Below are 26,015 nucleotides of genomic sequence, written 5' to 3' on the forward strand. Positions count from 1 at the left end.
AGTAAAACCCCTGCACCCGACTTAACCCCCTCAACTCTATCTGTAGTACAGTGAAAATTGCATTATGCATTTGTACACTTGAGGCTACCACATACACATGTACCAGCAGAGGGAGTCTAATGACATTAAAAGGATCCATGCTTTAACAGTATATGCAATTTTGATCCTGAATGCCCCTGGCCAAATATATTATGGTTTCTTCCCAAGAACTTCAAATCGTTCCCCTCACACCCACCTACAGGAAAACATTAACCAAATTCATTTGGCGATGATAAGATGTTATTAGGAGGGGATAGTGAAACTCAGTGGCCTGGTAATAACTCTCATACCTACACACCATTCTTACTGGTGTTTAAAATCAAGGCTCAGATGTTCAAAACACAAAATGCAGCAAGGTTCAGCACTAACTCCCTCATCTTGTTGTGCACAGACCACTCCTCCCAGCATCCCACCACCCCCCACCCCCCATCCGGAGAAGTCATAAAGAAGAATGCTTGTCAGCAGGTCAACATCCTGTAACTTACATCAACTCCTTTAAAGGCCTTGTTGGTCGGCACAAATAAAGTAAAAGGACCCAAATTTGTCAGTGGCTTGGAGTAACTAGTACCTGGGAGAGAAGAAAGGATGTACAATTATAGACATATGTTATGAAGTCTTGTGAAAATTTCTAGTTTATGACAATACCAGTAGAAAATGCATGCATATATATCAAAACTGGAACTTTTTAAATTATAGGACTGATTTCTCCAATCAGGGAACATAGGTGCTACTAAATGGAGAAAGACAGAGGTCCATCTAATTTACCCTCTACTACTTGGTGGTCCGATGGTATAACTGTAATGGAGTTGTTGACTAATCATGGCAACTAATGTCCATTAATGGGTCTACAACAGACCAAGACATCAAGCAAGGAAACCCCACCACCTGCAAAACTCCACTGGTGGAGAGCTTTAGGAACAAAGTTCCTCCTATGCCTGCTACACTCACCATGTGTCATGAATCAAATTTCTGCTACAGGACTTCGCAAATTGTTATTTTGTACAAGAATTCCAATTTCTTTCAGTAACTTACAGGGGAAGACTGCTTAGGAAATTGCAGACTCATAACCCCACCACCACCCCCCTGCTTTTCCACTGTTTAAGTTATTGCAGGAGTGCTTAATCAGGGAAGCAGTCTTTCATTACGCCTCAGCTTTTAGGCAAACCCATTATTATCGATTGCTACAAAGAGCCGAGGGAGCTGATGGGGGGCACCGAGCACTCGTTATCCCAGTAGCTCTCAAAGCTTGGTCTGCAGACCACCATTGGGCTGCGAGTGTCCTCCAGGGGATCTGCAGGCTCCTTCCAAATGCAAGTCACTGTACAGGTGAGGCCGTTCGAGAGAACAGGCCAGAGCCCTCATCCCCAGCACTCACACGACATCGCACAATCAGACCGGATCCCGTGTCCGTCGTCATAAGCCCCAGCGACAGCAAGGCAGTTTTATAAACAGGGTTTATGTCTCTCTACTGGAGAGCTGCAGGATTTTGATTAGCCAGCTCTCAGCAGGCGGGATTTCCATCGCCGGGGTCCTAAACCCTGAGGAAGGCACCGGCACTGGCTACTTAGGTACCTGACAGACACTCAATTTGTTGGGGTCTCCCTCACTGAAGCGACACGGGTCTCCTGCTGGTTCTCCAACTAGTGTCAGAAAGTTAAATCCAGCCCTAAGTTTCCCTCGCCACGGACTTCGACCCTTCCCAGTCAGGAGACAGCCCCTGGAGCCAATTCTTCCATCCACCTGGTTCAGACCAGTGGCTTTGTGACTGCCTCCACACACCCGGAACAGATGGGTGAACAACTGACCTCACCCACCCATAGTTAAAATCGGGGCCACAGAGTTGGCATTAAATCAGAGATGGGGTCAGGATAGCTTTTTCAAACAGCCTAGCACAGTCAGACATGACAGACCACATAGCATCCTTCTTTAGATATACGATCTACTCAAGATCTGGGAAAGCCATGGTCTCAATGAAAATTGAGGGAACAGAAAGTTACCAAAAAACAACATGGCTGATGTTAGTCGTCCCTGCCATTGACCTCCAGACTGAGTGTTCAGGTCCTTGATTCTCTCCATGATACTTCCATAGCAGTCAAAGCCATCGCCCGTATACGCTTCATTGCATGTGCATCTAGTTGAGGTATTTACACATGGTATTAAATTCTCGATCAGCATTTACATGTATTAAAACTAATTACCTTTCATAATCACAGTTTGGGCATTCGTTAGAAGCTCTGAATCATACAGCTCCTGAATTTCCTGAGAGGTAGCAGGTACCATTAGACTCCCACCATTGCTGTAGCCAATACAACACACTGAAAAGGGGCAGGACACAGGAACACAAGAGATAGGAGCAAGCGTAGACCCATAGGGCCTGTCAAGCCTGCTCCACCATTCAATATGATCATGACTAATCTTGGGCTTCAACTCCACTTTTCCACTTGCGTCCCATATTCCTTGTTTCCCTGAACAACCAAGCTGAGATGGTGGAGTAGCAGGAATGCCACAAGGCTATTAATCCAGAGGCCCAGGGCATGGGGTAAAATCCCACTACAGCAGCTGGTGGAATTTGAGTTCGATAAAATCTGGAATATAAAGCTAGTCTTTTAATGGTGATCATGAAACTATCATTAATTGTTGTGAAAACCCATCTGGTTCACTAATGCCCTTTAGGGAAGGAAATCTGTACTCTCATCCAGCCTGGTCTACACGTGACTCTAGATCCACAGCAATGTGGTTGGGTCTTAACTGCCCTCTGGAATGGCCTAGCAAGCCACTCAGTTCAAGGGGAATTAGGGATGGGCAACAAATACTGGTCTTGCCAGCGACACCCATGTCACATCAAAGAATAAAAACAAAATCCTGTTGCTCTGAAGATCGAAGGTGGCCTGGTCTGGCTGCAACCAGTTTTGGGCCCCCCACTTTAGGAAGGATGCCAAGTCTTTGGACAGGGGTGCACAGGAGATCCACTAGCATAGTGCCAGGAAAGAGGGACTTCAGTCATGTGGAGAGACAAGGCAAGCACATTGGTCTGCTTAGAACAGAGAAAGTTCAGAGGAGATTCCATTGTGGTTTTTAAAATCATGAAGGGTTTTGATAGAGTAAATTGAGAAAACATGTTCCCACTTGCCTGAGGGTCAGTAACTAGAGGTCACTGGTCATATGCAGAAGAACCAAGAGGCAGACAGGGGGAAATTATTTTTATGTAGCGAGTTGTTCTGACCTGGAATGCACTGCCTGAAAGCAGCGGAAGTAGATTCAACAGCAACTTTCAAAAGGGAATTGAATAAATACTTAAAAATAAGACATTTGCTGGCCTCTATGGAAAAGAGCAGTGGGGCTGGGACAAATTGGAAAGCTCCTTCAGAGAGCCACCACAGATATAATGGGCAGAGTAGCCTCCTTTGGTATTGCATGAGTCAAAGAAGACAAATGCCACTCTCTCTGAGTGAGATGCTCCATAACAGTAGTTCTTGGCTCTCCTCATTGGAGGACTGGATGTCAGGGGAGATATGATGTGCCAGCTTTCAGATGGGTGCAAATTGGCATCAGTCGGGATGCTGAACAATGGGAGAAGTCAAGACCTCTAGATTAGGACATTTTTTAAAAAGTATGGATTGGCACCCCTTACCCCCTTGCACAGAGGTCCAAAGAGGAAAAATGGCTGGCATCTTGGGTGAAGGGGGTGGGTATTGGGCATCCACCCAATAGTGGGCAGGGGGATATTTCAGTCGCATAAGAACATTAAAGAAAGATCAAAGTAGGCCACATTATCCCTTACTGAGCCCGCTCTGCCAATCAGTATGACCATAGCCGATCTTGTGCCTCAACCCCACTTTTAGTCTGACCGGGGCAAGGCAGGTACTAAAACTGCGCCCACAGTGTCCTGATGGCCATCAGCATTGGGCAATTGAGGTGCCATCCCACTGACTCCACAAACGTTCACTGACCCAAGCAAAAGTCCAAACAGTTGGACAATAGAGGTCATGACCCCAGCATAACTTCCAGAAGTGTGGCCTGGGGCAAACTATGTTCCCTGGCCATCAAAACCAAAGATGCATCAGATTTAAAAGATGCATCTGATATCAAACTTGGGCGCAGGCTAGGCTATTAAAACACCCTCAAATTATTCATTAACTTCCCTCAGTAAACATTAGACATCATTGCCACCCGAGCAGCCATTACACAAACTTCTTACTCAATCTGTCCGGGGCTAACTGTGACACACTTGGCATTTTTATCACACGAGTTGTTTGTCTTGCAGACGTCAGTTAGTTTACATCCTATTCCTGCCAACAGATTCTCGTAGCCTTGCTGACATTGACAATGAGACTAGGAAAAAGAAGAAAATGAGGTTTATTGATTCGAGCTGTTCCACCATGCCGCACATCGAAATGTGCAAGTCTTCCTTTCTTTCTCTTTACATTATTTAATAAAATACCCTTTATGTAAACATTGTATGTGTATTAACAGCTCGTATTAGTTTACACAATAGGAGTGATGGTGGAATAATGGTAATATCACTAGGTTAGTAATCTAGAGGCCGAGGCTAATGTCCTGGGGTTACAGGTTCAAATCCCCCCCCATAGCATATCTGGTGGAATTTATTCAATTAATAAATCTGGAATTGAAAAGTAGTCTTTGATTACCCATGATTGTTGTAAAAACCCATTGGGTTCACTGACACCCTTTAAGGAAGGAAACCTGCTCTCCTTATCTGATCTGGCCTATAGGTGACTTCAGACCCACAGAGATGTGTTTGACTCTGAAATGGCCTAGCAAGCTACTCAGTTCAAGAGAAATTAGGGATGGGCAACAGATGCTGGTTTTTGCCAGCGATGCCCACATCTCAGGAAAGAATAAAGGGGGAAAAAAAACAACAGTTGCACACGAATAGACTTTCACACAATGAACAACAGCAGTAACTGCTGAAACCCTCATGGGTGTCTTTGTTATCTCCAGACTCAACTACCCTAGCATTCTCCTGGCCGACCTGCAATTGACCTCATCCAATTCTGCTGGCCCACATTGACACATGAGGTGGCAACGCCTCAGTTCTCAAAGTCTCATTGTTCTTAACCCTGTCCATGACCTTGCCCCTTCTACTAATTATTAACCTCCTCCCGCCCAACAATCCCCCATTGGCAGACATGCTTACAGCTGCTGAGGCCCCAAATTCCCTCCTGTGATGTCTTCTCCTCTCCACCTCTACCTTCTCATTCTGTTGTACCACGCGCCACGAGGAGCAGCAGCAGCAGCACAACGGGGGCCAATATTCTATTGGGCAGATGGCACTGACTGAAAATCTCATGCCCGCTACCAGCTGCTCTAACTCGTATGGGCAGAGGACGAGGTTGTCTGCTGTTGGTGCACATTCATAAACGTGCCCCTTAGTGCTTGGTTGGGGCATAGAGTTTTTCAGCAGGTACCGAAGCAGATTAAGAACCAACCTTTCCAGGGCCATCGTATCGGCAAACCGTTGAGTTTGTGGGGCAGTTGCCAAAATTTTTCTGGCACGGGTCAATGGGTAGACAGATCTGACCATCGCCGTGGTAACCTTCATGGCAATTACAGGTGAAAGTGTTGGGTGCAAGATAGGTACACACTGCATTGGAGCCACAGGCATTATGAAGACAAGGATTAATTGCTGGAAAAAGAACAATATATTGTTGTTTATGTTTTATGACGTTTGCACACATCTGGCTTCAAGCTGTACACAATGAGTTAAAAATATCTGCCTGCTTAGGGAAAAGAAAGGAAAGGCTTGCATTTATTTACACAGTGTTTTTCACCACCAGACCGTCGCAAAATGTTTTATAGCCAATGAAGTGCTTTTGAAGTGTAATCACTGATGCAATGTAGGAAATGCAGCAGCCAATTTGCACACAGCAAGCTCCCACAAACAGCAATGTGATAGTGACCAGATAATTGAGGGATAAATATGGGCCAGGACACCAGGGAGAACTCCCCTGCTCTTCTTCAAGATAATGCCATGGGATCTTCTATATCCACCCATAAGGTCAGGTAGGGCCTTCGTTTAACTCTCACCTGAAAGACAGCAACTTCATCAGTGCAGCAGGCACCACCACCACCCCCCACCCCAACTATACTGCAGTGTCAAACTTCATTTTTGTGCCCAGCTTCTGGGGTGTGATTTGAACCCAGAAGTTTATAACTCAGAGGCAGGCATGTCATCAACTGTGCCATCGCTGAGATGGCTAGAGAACACGTTACTTCCTAGATATGAATTCATTCATTAGTTTATGCTCTGGTACAATTAAAAGTAAATAAACCCGATTACTGTTGATGGGAATTGTTTTAAACAGAAGAATGAAAACATTCCCTTGTAGTCAGTAGCATAACAAACACTTACGTTCGCAGTTTGTGCTCCCATTGGTATGGTAACCAGGTAAGCATTCGCACACTAGTTTTCCAGTCGCTGCTTCCTCAGAACATCTTGTATTTTCAGGGCACTGTAGCGCCCGACAAGCGGGAATGGCTTAGAAGATCAAGAAAAAGACTTGAAGCATTCCATAAATATGACAGAAATGATGCAGAGGTTTTTTTCTGAACTCTTGTGTCTGTTCTGGCCTCTTGCACAGCCTCAATTTTAGTTGCTTCACCGTCTTTAGCTGCCCAGGCCCTAAATTCTCGAATTCCCTCCCTAAACCATTCTGCCTCTCTACCTCGTTCTCTCTCTCTCTCTCTCTCTCTCTCTCCTCCTTTAAGACTCTCCTTAAAACCCACTTCTTTGAACAAACTTTTGGCCAACTGTCCTGCTTATGTGGCTGAGTGTCAAACATTTTTTTGATAACACTCCTGTGAAGTGCCTTGGGGCATTTTGCTGTGTTAAAAGTGTTATGTAAATGCAAGTTGCTATTGTTGTATTGCATGATGTAAGATGATAAATGAGAGAATGAAGTTGCATTTATATAGCACCTTTCACAACCTCTCAACATCTCATAAACAGCCAATTATTTATTTTTATTTACAATGCAGTTACCGTTGTAACGTACAAATTGTGACAACCAATTTTTGCACAATTGGTCTCCCACAAATGGAAGTTTTTTGATTGTGTTGGTTGAGGGATAAATATTGGCCAGGACACTGGGGAGAAGACCCCAGCTCCTTTTCGCAAAGTGCTTTGGGATCTTTCGCGTCCAGCCAAGAAGTCAGATTGGGCTTCGGTTTAACGTCTAATCCAAAAGTCGGCACATCCAACAGAGTAGCACTCCCTCGGCACTACACTGAAGTGTCAGCCTGCATTATATACACTCAAATGTCTGGGCCAGGATATTGCCCTTGTCAAGTGGGCTCAGAGGGGATGGATGAGAGCGGCCAGGAAGTCGACCATCGCCCGCACTCGAGCCATGACTGCGATTTCACGCTGGTGGGCCAATTAAGGCCCGCCTAACATGAAACATGCGCTGCAGCGCTCAGCGCTACCTGTGTGTGGTGGTGGTGGGTGGTGGGGATGGGGGAGAGGAGGGTGAGTGCGGATATTCACACACACACACACACACACACAGGTGCGCGCAGGAAAAGCTTCCTGAGACACAGAGCTGCCTCAGGGGGAGATGAAGATTTTTGAAAATAAAAAAGAAAGATTTAAAAAATGTTAACAACATCTCCCCTCATGTGAATCTGTCACGAGCAGGGACGTGTCAGAAACCGGTTTGAAAAGCTTTAATTTTTTTCTTTTAACGATAGATTGAAACCTCATCCCGCCCGTGGATCTGGTTTCACCAAAAATCCAAAGGCCACTTGTCCTTTTCGTCCGGCCGCCCACTGTAAAGATGGACGGGACAGTGAAAAATTCCATTCAATTAGCTCTTTAATAGGCCCGACGCCATCGTGTGCTCATTCGGGTCGGGTGTGCGCCCACCCGACAAGCGGAAAATTCCACCCCTGGAGTGGGATTTAAACCAGCAACCTTCTGACTCTGAGCAGTGAGGCCAGGTCCCTGACACACGCAGATACAGATGTGCTTTCCAGCTGTCAGTGGTTGCAGCGTGAGTGGCAGTGTCTCCCCTTGGTCACGGGCTGCTTCTGCACTCTGTAAATCTGGATTCACGCGGACAGGAGTAACAACTCTGTGCAGCTCACCGACTGCAATGCCACCTGTTAAAGTGGTCTCCTCCCGTGAGTGGACTCGTGGGTGACCCCAAAACTACAGGATTTTGCAAACTGCATTGGAAACTAATTTGCACCAATACGCAAATGGTAAACATTGTGGGAACCTAAGATTTTTGACAACATACAGGCTCAAATCAGCCCTCCCAGACACAAAAGTTCTCACACTGCCTAAACACAGGCCAGCTAAATAAACAATACAGTGGTACTTTGAGATTTCTTTTGGCGAGAACACAATGCTTCCATGCTGAAGTAAACGTGCTCTGTTAATATTGCCTTGTATAGGTTTATTTATGGTGCACGGTTCTCTTACTGTAATAGCTCCTTGTACAGTACTTACGCTGGTCACACTTAGTCCCTGTGTAGCCTGAATAACATGTGCACTTGCCATCTCCTGTAATTCCATTTTTGCAGTCTCCATGAATACATTCACACTCTGCGAAGGAAGAGATCAATGCTCTTTGAAACCCATCCAGACCGATACAACATTTTGTACATATATTTGTCACTTTAACAAGTGAAGTTTATGAAATCAACCTGTACTCATTGGAGCCTTAATTGACACTGACTGAACCCCTGAAGAGGTCAAATGGGCTGAAGAAAAAAAATGTGAAAAAGAAATGTTTTTAAGTCCTTGATTCCACTAGAGCTATGCTAATTCTAAAGATGGTAACTCCCTTCCTCCCTAACAGCACTGTGGGTGTACCTACACCACATGGTCTGCAGCGGTTCAAGAAGACAGCTCGCCACCACCTCCTCAAGCGCAATTAGGGATGGGCAATAAGTGCTGGCCCAGCCAGTGATGCCCACATCCCGTAAATGATTTAAGAAGAATTCCCCCCTAGCTTCAATTAGCTTGGCCTACAGTGAAGGCTTGGGGCCTCCAGAAGGCCTCAAAAGGATTGACATCAGGTCTCAACATAGGGCATAAAGGGAAAAAGCCTCCCAGCAACATTTCCCTTGAGGCAGGTGGAACATCTGACCATGAACCCCCCCCCAACCCAACAACAGGAATTTAAAGGGTCATTCTAAACAGGGTTGAATGCCAGAGGAGCCAAGCTCTGCACCATATTCCAGATTTCCTGAGGAAAATTGGATACATATCCTCTCTCAGCTCAGGAACTGTAGGACCTAATGTTATTACATTTGATGCTCAGCAGAAGCTCGAGAACGGCACCTCATCTTGCGATTAGGCACTTTACAACCTTCCAGACTCAACACTGCCCAAAAAAAAGACTTGTATTTATTCACTTTTCATGACAACTGGACGTCTCAAGGCACATTACAGTCAATGAAGCACTAATGAGGTGCAGTCACTGTTGTAATGTTGGAAATGCCAATTTTCACACAGCAAAATCCCATAAATGTCAATGTGGTGATGACAAGATCATCTGTTTTTTGTGACATTGTTTGAGGGGTAAATACGTGGCCAGGACACGGGGAATAACTCCACTGCCGTTCTTCAAGTAGCACCGCGGAATGTTTTATACCCACATGAGGATGTAGACAGGGACTCAATTTAACATCTCATCCAAAAGACAGCACTTCCAACACACTCTTAATGCTGCACTAGAACATCAGCTTTGATTTTTGCATTTAAGGTCTAGAGTGGGACTTGAACCCAGAAAGCTATGACTGAGAGGCAAGAGTGCTACCAACTGAGCCATGGCTACCACATTCAGCAACTGCACATTGGGAGTACTGTTCCCGTATTCCCAGACAACAACTTCTGGTAATGGATCTGCTGTTGCCATTCACTAGACTCATGGTTTGTATCTTTGCTTGTCTCATTATTCATCCCCTTTTGCCTTGCACTATCATCAGTCTGTTATTTAATCACGTTCACCTCCAATCCTCTCACAGACCTTCATTCTTGATCTCTCCTCCCTTCACTTTTGTCCTTGTTCGAATCTTGTTACAGCTCTAACTTTTCCCAATTCTGACTAAATGTCTTCTCCCTGCTGAGTATTCTCAATAGTTTCTGTTTTTATATATGATTAAAATATATTACTTTTCGTGTTTTGTTTGCCATTTGACACACTGAGGTCAGAGGCTGGGCATTGTGCAGTGAGTAACCCACCTCCTGACTCCCCAGTGCCAGTCCACCATCTACAAGGCACAAGTCAGGAGTGTGATGGAATACTCTCCACTCGCCTGGATGAGTGCAGCTCCCACAACACTCAAGAAGCTCGCTACCGTAAAGCAGCCTGCTTGACAGGCACTCCACCCATCACCTTAAACATTAACACCCTGCACCACCGATGCACAGTGGCAGCAGTGTGTACCGTCTACAAGATGCACTGCAGCAACTCACCAAGGCTCCTTAGATAGCAACTTCCAAACACGAGGGGTCTACCATCTAGAAGGGCAAAGGCAGCAGGCACGTGGGAACCTGTTCACATTCAAGTTCCCCTCCAAATCATTCGCCACTCTGACTTGGAACCATAAGGAAGGCTGGAAAAACATCTTTAGTCAGAGAGTTCCCAGCTCCTTCACTGTTGCTGGGTTAAAATCCTGGAGCTCCCTCCCATCTCAAGGGCAATCAGGAATGGGCAATGAATGCTGACCCAGTTGGCGACGCTCACATCCCCAAAAACAACCAGGAGAAAGATATAAAATGCCGTATGCCATATCTCACCTGAAGCACAGTCAGAACCGTATGTGCTCTCTTTTGCACATTTCTCACAGGCTACTCCCGCAAAGCCATCCTGGAATAAGTAATATCAAAAAATAGTATATTTGTCAGGCAGTAACAACAATGTTGAACAAAAGTTTACAACAATAGGATCCTGACAGGTGAAATGATTTAAAGCAAGTGAGCTGATCAATGACAAAATGTTTTAACTGTGAATTTCCAGTATGGGTCTGTCCTGATATTTTGCAATGGTGGTTCATAAGTAAAGGAATGTGTAAAGTCAACAAAAATCAAGACACATTTATAGCAAAACAATGGTTGTTGTTGAAAACACTCAATAGAAAATGTCAAAACAGGAAACTGGGCTGGTAGTTAAATGGCTGCTTAAACCTGGTGACCCTTGCAAATTCATTCAGGTCTTAGAAAGCTACTTAATCATTTCCCTCGAACCCGCATCCACTGTTTAATGTATAAACTACAATATGATGCACTGATCACCACAGATGGCTTTTCAGGGTCATTTGGTCTGAACTCCAATGGACCTGTCAAATTATGTGGAATTTACACAGGGAAACAGGCCATTCAGCCCAACTGGTCTATCCCAGCATTTATACTCCACAAGAGCTTCTTCCATCCCTCACTCTATCTAGCCCTAGGGATGTAATTTAATGCCCTCCCCCAGAGTGGGTTTGGTGGTAAGGAGGGCATCTAATCAGTGAGGGTGGAAGGGTGGGATCCCAACACCTTGTCACCTCCACTCAGTTAGGCCCCTGGACTGCCTTCCTGCCTGTCTGCCAATTGGGGCCCCTATGTGGGCAATTAATGCCCACTTAAGAGCCTCCTGCTGCCACTGGTATTCACCCAGCAGTGGCGGGTGGCGTACTCACCATGCAGACAGCACAAGAAGCAAGCCCATGCAGGGTTGCTTTCAGGCTCCCAGTTGGGCTGGAGAGGCGCAGGAGCATCCCTCATTCAGAGGCACTCGGTGCTTGATCAAGGGACCCAGCATCAGGAAGGGGGGGACTGAAAATCACCCACCTGCCTTTGCTGCCGACCACCCCCCATCTCCTCCTACCCAGCCCCCACCTAGTCACTCCCTCCCACTATTGCTCACCTCTGGCCTGGAACCCAGCAACAATACTAAGCCTTGAGTAGGTGCCGCACTGGCTGCAGCTACTCCCCTCTCTGGCGGCGCTGTCATTTAATAGGGCTGCCTGCCTCTGATTGGACAGCAGCTCTTGGCCCCGGGGTCCTTGAACAGAATGACTGAGTGGCCCTTAATTTGGTGGGCCTTCCCTAAAAGAGGTGACAAGGGGCTCAAGTTGGCTCTCCAACCATCGGGTGAGACTCCCTTTGCCTCCATCAACTCCAACCTCATCAGTGTAACCTTCTAATCCTTTCTCCATTCTGTGTTTATATAGCTTCTCCTATAAATATATCTGTGTTATTTACCAACAATACTCCTTGGGATAGCGAGTTCCACATTCTCACCACTCTGAGTGAAGAAGTTTCTTCTGAATTCCTACTGGATTTATTCATTGCTATCTTATATTTATGGCCCCCAAGTTTTGGACTCCCCCAGAAATGGGCGCATCTCTACATTGACCCTATCAGAACCCTCCCATAATTTTAAAGAACTCTCTCAGGTCACCTCTCAGCCTCTTTTCTAGGATAGAATCACAACCTGTTCAAAAGGTGTTACCTGCCAATTCTGTATAATATTTGAAAATCTTTTCTCACAGCTTCTCCAGCTCCCTATATACTTATCATAATCCAGAGACCAGAATTATGTCTAATATTTAAGTGCCTTTATTTAAAAAAAAAATCTGATTACATGATGAAACTGTGTAAACAGTTCTTGCCTGGGATCCTGACTTAAAGAGGGGTCAACATTCCTGAACAGTTCTTTCACAGGCCTCCTGGTTCCCTGAGCATAAAGTTTGGAAGATTAAGGCCCGGCGACCCATATCATGGGTCTCCACTCCTTTTGCATTGGCTCAGTTCTGGAGCTTTCATCAGAACACATTGCTTGGCTGTGGGGAGAGACCAGGACATGGTGGGATGTGGGGAGGGGAGGGGAGGGGCTATGTTTGAGACACTAGCCTCCCACCTCATTTCCTGATCAATTTGGATCAGCACCTTTGTACTTTGGCTATCCTGCAGTCTCCTGCCGACCAGAAGGCTCGTGGAGGCTCCAGGGGGGAGAGCCGGCATTTTCCACGTCTATTTATGTTTGTAATCCCCTCCGTCTACCTCACCCCCTTCAACATGGTGAAGACTAACTGGGTGCCAATCTCCAAGGTCCTCCACTAACAATGCTAGGGGATGAGCCCTGGTATCAGCAGTGGCTGCTCACCATCTAAATAACGATAGAGTGTGAAGTTAACATATACATCAGTTAAAGTTCCAACCTACCTTACAATTGCACACGCCATCCCCTCCCATGCCGTCGAAGCAATCTCCTCTGTTGCTGCAAGGGGATGTTGCTCCTCCTGGACATTCTGTAATTATATCAGCCAAATATTGCACAGAATTACAAAGGACGGAATTTTACGGCCTCATTATGGTGGGCCATTGACTTTGGCGGGACCGTAAAATCCTGCCGGCGTCAAATTCCACCCATAGAGTCCACAAGCGCAGAACCAGGCCAGTCAGCTCAACAGGTCCACACTGGTATTTATGATACACACCAGCCTCCTCCCAGCCCCCACCCTTCATCTTTTCTTTAAATTTATTGATGGGATGTGAGCTTCACTAGCAAGGTCAGCATTTATTGCCTATTCCAAACTGCCCTCCATTGAGGGCTGTTAAGGGTCAGCCACATTCCTGTGGGTCTGAAGTCACATGTAGGCCAGACCAGGTAAGGATGGCACAGATCTCCTTCCCTAAATAACATTAGCAAACCAGATGGGTCTTTACAACATTCAATGATAGTTTCATGGTTACCATAACTGAGGCTAGCTTTATAATCCCAGATTTAATTAAGTGAATTCAAATTCCGCCAGCTGGATAACATCCCCAGAGCATTAGTCTGGGTCTCTGGATTACGAGTCCTATGACATTACCACTACACCACCATCTAACCTTTTAACTTTTGATTCCTTTCTCCCTCATGTACTCATGGGACTAGGACTAGGTCTTTGAAGCAAGAGTAGATCATCTGGCCCTTTGAGCCTGCTTTGCCATTCAATAAGATATGATTGTGCTGCACCTACATGGAGGCATAGTGGTCAACCATGATGTGGTTGATGCTTAACAGCCCTCAAAGAAGGACATTCTGGTATGGGCAATAAATGCTGGCCTTGCCAGCAAAGCTCACATCCCATCAAAGAATTTTAAAAATGATAAAGGGGGTGGCATTGGGAGGAGGCTTGTGTGGAGCATAAATGACTAACTGCATACTAGCTTTCCCTTGGATGTTTCTATGTAATTCACTTCAACCACTCCTTGTGGTAGTGAGTTCCACATTTTCACCACTCTCTCTGGGTGAAATAGTTTCTCCTAGATTCTCTATTGGATATATTGGTGACTGTCTTAATTTTTATGGCCCCTAGCTTTTGATATCTCCCAACTTGAAAGTGATACAGGTTGTGTATCATTGAAAACATAATTTGCATTTGGTAAATGAATGAACCTCTGGGTAGAACAATAATTTACTAACGTTGATTGTTATAATATGAGTCGACTACTGTTGAACATGGACAGGTTGCGCTGTCGTTCTCTATTCATATCCTCACATTCCTCTGGAGGTTTGTAAATGTTGGAAATCCTTTCAGCTGACCATAAGGTTCTACAATACTCATTTCTTAGAAATCTTGAAGGTGTAGGTAAATTCACATTACAACAACAACTTGCATTAGTGTGCTCAAGAGTTTAAGGCCCAATGCAGAGATTTGAGCACATAATAAAGGCTGACAACGCCATGGTCTTCTGTCTGTCTGTCTATCTATTTGTCTACCTACCTACTAACTATCTACCTATCTATCTGTCTACCTCTGTCTGTCTGTCTATCTATCTGTCTGTTTACCTCTGTCTGTCTGTCTATCTATCTGTCTGTCTATCTTTCCATCTGACTGTCTATCTCTGTCTATCCTTTTCTCTTCTTCACCAAAATGTGAGGAAAATAGAAAATGAGCCAAAGAAGGAAAGAATTAGCAGGTGATCAGCTTGGTCCAAGTTATGGGTTTTAGGGGAATTTACATCATTTTTACCCAGATTACAGCAGATGAGTGGACATTCATTCCTATAAACTTTTACCTTTGTCCCTTCCTTTCAGGCCCTCTATCTTTTTTCATGGGATGCAAGCACATTTGCTGCCTGCCCATCTCTAATTGTCTTGCCAAGCCATTTCACAGGAAAGTTAAGAGTCAACAAGACTCACAAGCAAGCCAGACATTAGTGAACCAGATGGGCTTTTACAACTATTGCTGAACACCATTTACTGAGACTAACTTTACATTTCAGATTCATTAATTGATTTCAAACCCTACCAGCTGCTATGGTGGGATTTGAACCCATAGCCCCAGAGCATCAATCTGGGTCTCTAGAATACTCACCCACTAAGCCACCATCGCCCCACCTTTATCACCCACATTTTTGACCAAGCTTTTGGTCACCCTTCTGAACATCTCCTTCAGCTCAATGTGCATCTTATCCCAAGATAAGCCCCTTCAGATATTTTGTTAAGTTAATTCACTGTCTGTATGTAACAAGTTCTTGTTTGATGGTGAAGTTTTAAGTTAATTTCTCACTTGAAAGGTTTAACATGGAATACAGCGATTAAAGCTATCTCAGATAAATCTATCTGATAAAAGAGGTATTACAGCGTCAAGAATACGTCAACAATCCTTGTTAAAAAAATAAATCTGTTTTCTGCCCAGTACCCATCCTTATCAAGGCCCAGGGCACCCAGCTTGGCAATAGGCTGACACAGCTTATGTCCCAGTTGGAGTTTTTCTGATTTATTCGCTCTTCGCTCTTTCTTGTCATCACTTTCACCATTTCTGTTGAGAGGAAGCATCCTTATCCTTGACTTGCCACTTTAGAAGCATCCTTATCAGTGATTTACCGCTTCCCCACAAAGGCTTTGCCAATTGTGAGGCCTCTCAGTCATTCCTGTTCTCATGTTTAGTCACAGATAAGAAACACGTTATTGCTTGAACTTTCCAAAAAAAATGTCACAATCATCACTTTCGTCGTCTTTGCATTTGCCGGTCTTTACATAATGTGGCTCTCTTATTAGTGCAGTGGCCCAGTGCCTTACAGTGCCTTACATTACAATCTGCAATGCCCAGTTAACCCCATCCCCACATATTCTCCTGATCTCCAGAGCTCTGGTGCTTTGAATCCTTGAGCTCTGAAATGAGCCCTGTGCTTTCATTTCTCACTCAACAACAACCTGCATCAATATAGCACCATTCATGCAGTTGAATGCCTCACGCTGATGTTTGAATTGAATTGGTTTTGGCTTTTAGGAAGAGGCATTTCAGCAGTGTTACCTTACTGTTGGATACAGAACCAGATCTAGAACGCCAAGAGCAGTTATTTAATATCAGCAGGAGAAAAGCGTCAAATAACAGAATTGCAAAATTGAACTTTATGGGATGGAAATTAGCCTGGGACTTGTTTTTGAACTCAGATACAATGTTGTGGAGATAGTGCATGCTTGAAATGAGAGACCCAAAGAGCATCAGGTCTTAGGCCTCAGGCATCATCTACAATTTCAAGGTAGGTCTATGGTGCTGGTAACCCTCCAAAGTCAGCTCATCCCACGAGAATAGTCCATTTCAGGTTGCTTGTCTTGCTGGCAGCAGCCTTGAGAGGACTCAAGAAGTTCAACTCCATTGAGGGTTAAAGCAGCCTGCTTTACTGACACCCCATCCACCGCCTTCAATATCCACTCCCTCCAACATCGATGCGCAGTGACAGCAGCGTGTACCATCTACAAGATTCCCTGCAGCAACTCTCCAAGGCTCCTTCGATAGCACCTTCCAAACCCGTGACCTCTACCATCTAGAAGAACAGTGGCAGTAGACACATGGGAACACCACCACCTGTAAGTTCCCCTCCAAGCCACAAACCATCCTGACTTGGAAATATATTAGCCGTTCCTTCACTGTTGCTGGGTCAAAAACCTGGAACTTCCTCCCTAACAGCACTGTGGATGTACCTACACAGAGACTGCAGCAGTTCAAGAAGCTGACTCACCACCCACCTTCTCAAGGGCAACTAGGGATGGGTAACAAATGCTGGCCCAGCCAGCGATGCCCAAATCCCATGTGTAAAAGAATTTAAAAAATCTTTTGGGGATGGCAGGCTTAGTGAGGAGGTGGGAAGAAGATGGCATGACTGCTAGGAGTGTGGAGTCAGCAGGAGACCACCTGCTCCTTCTACCTCCCCAGAAAGGTCTATTTAAGAAAAGCCACCGACGAATCCTGAGTAGAACAGCGACCCTTGTAAAGGGATCCTTTATTTGGCATTACGCCCCCCACCCTTAACATATTGAAGGGGCCTAACCCTGTTTTGAACACCTTAGGAAAAGAGGCTCCCAAATTGTGTGGTGGGAGCAATGCAGATTCAGTTCAGTGTCGGAACACAGGAATAGACCATCCAGCCACTTGAGCCAGTTCCACCATTCAATAAGATCATGGCTGATCTGTGACTAACCCCATATACCCACCATCCCCCAACCACCAATCCTTTAATACTTAAGGTTATCGAAAAGTGATCAATCTCAGGTTTAAAATTAACAATTGATCGAGCATCAACTGCCGTTTGCAGTGGAGTTGCAAACTTCAGCCACCCTGTATGTGAAGAGATATTTCCTAATTTCACACCCAAAAGGCTTGGCACTAATTTTCAGGTTACTCCTGTGGGTCCATCACTCCCCAGCCAGCAGATAAACCCGGTGGGGTGGGGGAGGAGGAGAGCTGGTGCTGCGATATTGGTTGAGTACGTCAGGTGCCCAAGAGGTAAAGAGGTGTCCAAGATGGGGTCAGTTTAGCCCACACATAGGGCGAGGCACCATCTTGGCAAAGGAGCTGAATGGGAAAGGCTGCCCCCCTAGATGATCATTAGGAGCCGGTTCACAATTAAGTTGCCTGCTGGTGCTCAGTAAAGACGTGGTGTGCCATTTTGTGAATGGCACTTTATTTAAAAACCTCTTCTAAAAGCGACCAGCTGAACCCAAAGTAAATGCTGCTGAGAATTTTGAGGGTTACTTAAAGACATTTCATCTTCTACTGTCTGCTGCTACAGGAAGTTTGAAGAGAACCTTTGAAACACTTCAGGAGACTTTCTGGGACATTTCACCAACTCTCTATCAACATTAATTTTGGAAATTCTCTGAGGACTTCAGCTGGAAGGCGTTATTGTCACTCTACACCACCTTATTGGACACCTTTTAGGAGTCGCCAAGGGAAAGGGGGTGCTTGCTAACAAACAGGGAGGCAAAGTGGACTCCCACCCCACTGTGGGTACCAGGACATCCCACATCCTCTGGATCTCCTCCCCCAGAACCTCCGCACCGCGTCTGAGAATGAGTGTGCCCTCTCCATCTGTCCGTGAACCATCCTGAAACCTACCTGCTGTGCATCAGCCGGTGCACTCCACACCTTTGGTGGAAGCGTGTGCACAGAGCCCATATATATAGCTGTGCAAAAATTGCATCCAATCAGCACTTGAGTGCCAGAGGGAAAAAAAAGGGTTGTTTATATAGTGCCTTTCATGACCTCAAGATGTTCCCAAGCACTTTACAGCCAATGAAGTGCAGTCACTGGTGCAATGTGGGAAACATGGCAGTTTGTGCACAGCAAGATCCCACAAACAGCAATGTGATAATGATCAAATAATCCGGTTTTGTGATATTGCTAAATATTTACCAGGTACAACCCTGTCATCATCTTCAAAGTTGCACCATGGAATCTTTTACATCCAGCTGAGAGAGTGGCCAGGGCCTCAGCTTAATGTCTCATCTAAAGGGCAGCACCCCCTCAGTACTGCCCTAGATTGTCAGCCTAGACATTTACACACAAGCCCTGAAGTAGGGCTTGAACCTATAACCTTCTGATATTAGGATTGAGAATGCTATCAACTGAACCACAAGCTCACACCTAGCCAGCAAGTTTCTGGTTATCACCTGCAGGTTCAAATCATAATAATCATAATTAGTCCAAAAACTATGTTCTAAATCCAGACTTTCAAAGACCCTGTTTTCATCCTTTGGCCAAAATAACCTTCTTTCTCTCTATCTAAGAAGTCAACAAAGTGAAAAATGCTACATTAAAGCAATCTCCTTCTTTTCTTCACAAATACAAAAGCAAAACACAGTGGTTCATTGGCTATGAAATGTTAACTCCATTTCTCTTTCCACAGATGCTGCCAGACCTGCTAACAATGTCTGTCCACCATCTACAAGGCACAAGCCAGGAGTGTGATGGAATACTCCCCACTTGCCTGGATGAGTGCAGCTCCCACATAACTCAAGAAGCTCGATGCCCTCCAGGACAATTAGCAGCCCACTTGATTGGCACCCCATCCATCACCTTAAACATTCACTTCCTCCACCACTGATGCACAGTGACAGCAGTGCGTACCTTCTACAAGATGCACTGCAGCAACTCACCAAGCCTCCTTCGACCGCACCTGCCAAACCCTTGACCTCTACCACCTAGAAGGACAAGGGCAGCAGGTACATGGGAACACCACGTCCTGCAATTTCCCCTCCAAGCCACACACCATCCTGACTTGGAAATATATCGGCTGTTCCTTCACTGTCGCTGGATCAAAATCTTGGAATTCTCTTCTTAACAGCACTGTGGGTGTACCTACACCACATGGACAGCAACGGTTCATGAAGGCAGCTCACCACCACCTTCTCAAGGGCTAATTAGAATTGGGGAATAAATGCTGGCCCAGCCAGCAATGCCCACATACCGTGAAAGAATAAGTCAATAAAAATCTATTTCCAGTACATTCTGCTTTTATTCCCTCTTTCTCTCTTTCACTCTGCTCTTGCCCTAGCTTCACAGCTGAACCAAAAAGTAAAAACTCAACAGTTTTGAGGTTTTTTTTTGATGATTTAACTCTTTGTGGATGCTCATGAACTTTCTTATCATTAAGGAAACATTAGGTAGCGCTCGATGAATAGCGATGGTGACGCAGATGAATGATGTTGTCATCACCCTGAAAGCCACACTGCAAGTCAGGGCTTTCTGCAGAGAGGGAGGAAACCTGCTCCAATGACTTAGATACCAACATCAGCTGCTTAGACAGCACACTTATTTTTCATTGATTTAAATGGTGGGGTCAGGGCTATTAGGGAATTCTGCTGACGATTCCACAAAACCTCAATGTATCAACTTTACAAGAACCAATTCAAATCTTGCAGTTGACTTTATAATCAAGTTGCACAGCAGCGAGTCAACAAGGCTCCTTCACCGGCAGCTGCTGAAACCCACACCTCTGCCACCCAGAAGTACAAGGGCAGCAGGTGCATGGGAATACCACTAGCTTCAGGTTCTCCTCCAAGTCACACAGCTCTCCGGCTTGGAAATGCAACACCATTCCTTCATAGATGCTTGGGCAAAATCCTGGAACTCCCTACCTATCAGCCCAGTGGGAGGACTTACACAACGTGGACTGTGGTGAGTCAAGATGAAGGCCACCTACCTTCTCAAGGGAGGTGAGGGTCAGGGAACACATAATGACCTTGACAGCATCCCAAGGATGAACAAAAAAATTACTCCGCTCAGATCGGAGGAATGCCTCCTCTCAATAGCTCCAGTAGGAAGTTAAGTCCAAGCACAAAGATGAATTTCTTCAGCCAAGGAATTTCACTCCCATTGCCAAACAGCCAATAATCTTACCCTTTGCTCAGACCTCAATCCAATTAGGACTCAGCGGGGCAGAAATTCCTTTTGAATGACAGCACACAACTGCTGGAACGTTCAGTATCAGAGGAAAAAGTGGTCATGATTCTTGCCTATTGAGTCCCTCTGCAACGGTACATGTTTGGATGTCAACTGGGGGACGGGTTCAGTCTGAGCCTCAACAACTCATAATATTAACTCTTCTACTGGTATCTCATGTCTATACACGCACACACACACACACACACACACATACACACATACACACACGCATCCTTGTGGATTCAATTGAATGGGGATTTTGGGTAGCTGCTGTTGTGTGTGGCATATAATCCCAATGGGTGTCCCAACATGGGGACAACATGGGAGGAACTTTCAATTATATTAAAAAGCAACTAATGTTTAATTTAATATAAATAAATGATAGATTGGAATATGCCTTTAATTAATTAATTGTTGAAAAGTAATAGTTTTTAAAAAATAATAACCAGTCACCTTCAGAAATTGGGAACTGTGCCTCAGGAAAGATATATTGGTCTTTGGGTGTTTTAATATGCCTTAAAGTGATGGCACATGTGAACATATATGCATGGGCAGAAAGCTTGAGGACATCAGATCTGCAGAGCTATGTGTGTGCAAGCTACTCCAGGCCAAAATGAAACTGAGACTGGATCACATGACACACTTCTCTTAAAGTGATGACATGCTGCTATCCCTTCAAAGCATATTACAACCAGAAAATGATGCAATGCAAATTTACCAGAATAAATGGAATACTCTCCACTTGCCTGGATGAGTGCAGCTCCAACAACACTCAAGAAGCTTGACACCTTTCAGGACAAAGCAGCCTATTTGATTGGCACCACGTCCACAAACATTCGCTCCCTCCACCGCCGACACACAGTGCCAGCAGTGTGTACCATCTACAAGATGCCCTACTGGAAATCACCAAGGCTTCTTAGATATCGTTTTCCAAACCCATGACCACTACCATCTAGAAGGACAAGGGCAGCAGACAAATGGGAACAACACCACCTGCAAATTCCCCTCCAAATCACTCACCACCCTGACTTGGAAATATATCGCCATTCTTTCACTGTCGCTGAGTCAAAATCCTGGAACTTATTCCCTAACAGCACTGTGGGTGTACCTACACCACATGGACTGCAGCGGTTCAACAAGGCAGCTCACCACCATCTTCTCAAGGGCAATTAGGGATGGGTAATAAATGTTGGCCTAGCCAGCAATGCCCGCATCCCATAAATGAATAAAAAAAAGAAACTGGGGCTTAAATGTTAAATTACCAGGACAGGTTGCATAAACTTGGCTTGTATTCCCTTGAGTGTAGAAGATTGAGGGGTGATCAGATTGAAGTATTTAAAGTATTAAAAAGATTTGGTAGGACGGACATGGAGGAACTATTATCTTTTGTGTAAGAATCAGGAAAAAGAGGACATAGAGAGAAGAATAGGTCATTCAGCCCCTCAACCCTGCCTATCAATCAAAGGGATGAGAACCAATCTGTATCCTGACTCCACCCACTTGTCTTGGCTCTGTAACCTAACTTGGAAATATATTGCTGTTCCTTCACTGTCTTTGCTCCATACGCCAATACTGCCCTTGGCTTGGATTAAATAAAAGTTTTTTGAAAAGCTATTAATTGAGCTAGCACCTTCTTCAGTGTGAGATCTATACTTCTCCTACCATTCGTGTGAAGAAGTGTTTCCTAACTTATTTCCTCAATGGTCTGGCTTTCAAAATGTATTTTTGCTAGGTAAGAAAGGAGTATGGAACAAAGACAGATAACTGGAGTTGAGGTAAAGATGGGCCATTATCGAATTGAAGAGTGGAACAGATCCAAGGGCTGAATGACCTACTCCTTCTCGATACTTCCTAATTAATTGAGGGTAAGGATAATACCTGCGTGTTTCAATCACCTTGCCATTTTCCTCCCTTTGACCAAGTCTTCAAGTCCCCTGCTTGACTCTCCTCCCCCTTTCCCAGGCTCATCTCACTCTCATGCTCTTCCTGCCTTGCCATGAATGAAAGTCGCTGTCAATTTGGAGGGATTGACATTTTCCTCCAGCCCCATCAATCATAGGAAGGCAGGAGGAGGCCATTCAGCCTCTCGAGTCTGTGCTGCAGCCATTCAGTGAGACCATGGCTAATCTGCAGCCCAATTCCATATACCCTATGATCCACGAGATTAGAGCAGGAGTGCCTATCTGTTCTCTGTCTAATTCTGGCCCACTATGACCAACAGTTTTAATATCCCATGGTTTAGAGTTATTTGCATGTTGAGACAGTACTTTACAGCTATATATTAGAATTTGTCAGCTACTGTATACTTTTAACTTAGCTAATATTTGTGAGTGATAATCACCAGCAATGTGAATAGAGATTTCTGAGACTTCCTCAGGTCAGTGGTGTACAGTTAACAACAGTTCATCCCATGCTCCTCGGCCCTTTTTCATGACTAGTAATCATCACAACTGTTTCCTAATGACAGGATGTTTAAAATCCTTAGATTAACCTAACTGTAGGATTAATGGGCCCCCTTATCAATAAGGAAACATTAAGCATAACTCACTGGATAACAATGTTAAGGCCAGGAAGACAGAATCCTCTTTGCGCGACCAAGTTTCCGTTTAGCCACCAAGGTCACGTGACATGACCCCCTAGCTAGAAGAACCTGTAGAACCGTCTTGCTGTTCTGCCGACCAGTCTGCCATTTTCCATCTAGCAAGCAGAAGCTCAGAAAAAAGGGCTCTGTCCAAGTTTGAATACCTGCTCGCACCACCACCCCCCCACCCCCACACACCCCACCACCCCCAACCCCTTCCCCCCCGCCCCCTCCCATCTGCACTGTTCCTACTGGAACTTCTTAACTTCTGTACCAGCGTTTGCAAGACTAATGCATCTCTATGCGCCTATCCCAACAAGGAAGTCACCTCTACTGAAAAAGTGAATTATTTAGCATCAGTCTTCAACCTGCCAACTTTGTGAAAGATTACGCCACTGGGCTTTGATTCTGGACTCTGGACTCAGGTGAAACAATAAGTCTTTGCTCTGTGGTCTTTGCCCTGTAAATGTTTCTTTCTCTATCCCTCTTTTATTGTATGACTGTACCCGGGGCTACATAGCGACACCTCCCTCCCGCATTTTAAATGTGTGATTAAATTACCCCTCTGAGTTTACCCTATCTCCAGCTTGCTGCGGAGTTATTAATATAAATTGGATTACACCAAAGCAAAGAGGTTGGGAAATATGCCACTGCTTGTAGAGAGGGGAATCAAAGCCAAAAACACTTTTCTGTTTATGGACGAGCGGTGAGAGGAGAAATCAGAGCTGTTTAAAATAATCCCCCTCCTGTCTGTAACATTAGTTCCAAACTATTTACAGCACAGAAACGGGCCATTTGGCCCAACTACCGGTATTTATGCTCCACATGAGTCTCTTCCCACCCTCTTCATCTCACCCCCGTCAACACAAGCTTCTGTTCCTTTCTGAGCCTTATCTATTTATCTAGCTTCCCCTTAAATCCATCCACTCCTTGTGGTAGCGAGTTACATACTTTAACCACCCTCTGGCTAAAGTAGTTTCTCCCGAATTCCTCATTGGATTTATTAGTGATGATCCTAAGTCTATGGCCTCTAGTTTTGGTCTCTGACCCTCCACCTCTCTGCCCTCACCCCCACAAGCAGAAACATCTTTGAACCTATCGAACCACTTCATAATTTTAAAGGCCTCTTCTCTTTTCTAAAGAAAGGAGCTCCTGTCTGTTACATCTTTCCAGATAGGTATAAACTCTCAGTTTTGGTATCGTTCTAGTAAATCTTTATTGCACCCTCTCCAGTGCCTCTTCTAATATGACTATTACCTGTTCAGTCTTATCCTTCCCTCTTCATTTTGGTGAGATTCATAGGAGCCTCATTCATCTCCCTCGCTTTGTACTCAAGCTGTTGAGCCGTCGTTCCCTCTACTATCAGAAAATGACGTTTCTGGTGTGCGCTTCTCAACAGCTTCTCTCTTTTCAGGGCTGAACATCCAATAATAAGAACACACCCAGCAAAACAATAACAGAAGTGAGGTTTAAATGTTGCGGAGTTTGATATTAAGGAAGCAATTCAAGAGCGTTTGGTGAATGTAGAGGCAATCATTTGAATCTAAAACGGATCTAAGAGTGTTTTGGAATCCTTTGGGTGTGTAACTGAGCGGGTGGGTGGAGTGTGGCGGAGGTCAAATATATTGACTTGCAGGATGCATCTGCCAAAATTTTTCTTGAGACTAAAATGCTCTTTGGATAAAGCAGGATAATAAATTGGTTTTCTAACTTTGCTTATTAGGAAACAGAGAATGGAGATCAGTAATATTTATTCTAACTGGGCAGCTATCCTACAAGCATTCCAGTCTAGGAGCCTTCCTGTTCACAATATTTATGAATGACCTTCATGAAGGGGTAAGCTAAAGAGGAAAGAACAATCTTGAATTTATATTTCACAACCTCAGGATGTCCACAAGTGCTTTACAGCTAACAAAGTACTTTAGAAATGCATTCACTATTGTAATGTAGGTAAAGCAGCAGCAATTTTCACACAGCAAGTTCCCATAAAGAGTAATGAAGTAAAGAACCACTTGCCTAAGGTTGAGGGATAAATATTGGCCAGGACCCAATAACTCTCCCCTGTCCTTCTTTGAATAGTGTCATAAGATCTTTTACATCCACCTAACAGTGCAGACAGGGTCAGTTTAACATCTCATCTAAAAGGCCCCTCTGACAGTGCAGCACTCCCTCAGTATGGCACTGATGTGCCAGCCTAGATTATATGCACAAGTACCTGGAGTGCGACTTGAACCTATACTCAGAAGTGAGAGCGCTACCACTGAGGCAAAGCTAACCTTATGTAGAATGTATTTAGGTTTGCAAGATGTTCCAAGAAAGAACATAACATTGACTAGATACATCACATTTGTTCTTGAGAAATTTAAGGTGATAAGAGACTAACATGGTGAATACGATTACAAAAGTTTATCATTAAAGAGTGTGAATCAAGATAAAAGATTTGTGTGTTGATTAGAGAATGAAATGTCATCACAGTTTGGATGGATTTAATAGCCTTTTTCACGTTCTTGATAAGAACATTCTTATATCAAATTACCTTATTTCAGTTGCACTTATCACAGGATCACAGAACTGTTGCAGTGCAGAAGGAGGCCATTCGGCCCATCATGTCTACAATAGCTCTCTAAATGAGCAATTCACCGAATGCCATTCTCCCACCTTTCACCTGTGACCCTGCACATTCTTCCTTTCCAGGTAACAGTCTAATTTTCTTTTG

The 26,015-nt window shown here is 44.7% G+C and overlaps 1 protein-coding gene across 4 annotated transcripts in view; it reads right to left on the reverse strand.

Moving 5' to 3' along the window:
- Window positions 1–26,015, reverse strand: part of stab2 (stabilin 2) — a 178,070-nt gene that overhangs the window by 141,326 nt on the left and 10,729 nt on the right. For 3 of the 4 annotated variants that reach the window (XM_041215939.1, XM_041215940.1, XM_041215938.1), the window contains exons 4-11: window positions 13,223–13,308; window positions 10,811–10,880; window positions 8,513–8,608; window positions 6,413–6,538; window positions 5,490–5,686; window positions 4,238–4,371; window positions 2,037–2,170; window positions 525–607 (exon numbers count right to left, since the gene is read on the reverse strand). In XM_041215939.1, coding sequence (XP_041071873.1) covers window positions 525–607; window positions 2,037–2,170; window positions 4,238–4,371; window positions 5,490–5,686; window positions 6,413–6,538; window positions 8,513–8,608; window positions 10,811–10,880; window positions 13,223–13,308 — 926 coding nt within the window. Of the gene's footprint in view, window positions 1–524; window positions 608–2,036; window positions 2,171–4,237; window positions 4,372–5,489; window positions 5,687–6,412; window positions 6,539–8,512; window positions 8,609–10,810; window positions 10,881–13,222; window positions 13,309–26,015 lie in introns of those variants that run through there. The other variant, XM_041215942.1, reaches the window with a different exon arrangement.

This window comes from Carcharodon carcharias, chromosome 21, assembly GCF_017639515.1.
Source record: "Carcharodon carcharias isolate sCarCar2 chromosome 21, sCarCar2.pri, whole genome shotgun sequence".
NCBI classification, from domain to species: domain Eukaryota; kingdom Metazoa; phylum Chordata; class Chondrichthyes; order Lamniformes; family Lamnidae; genus Carcharodon; species Carcharodon carcharias.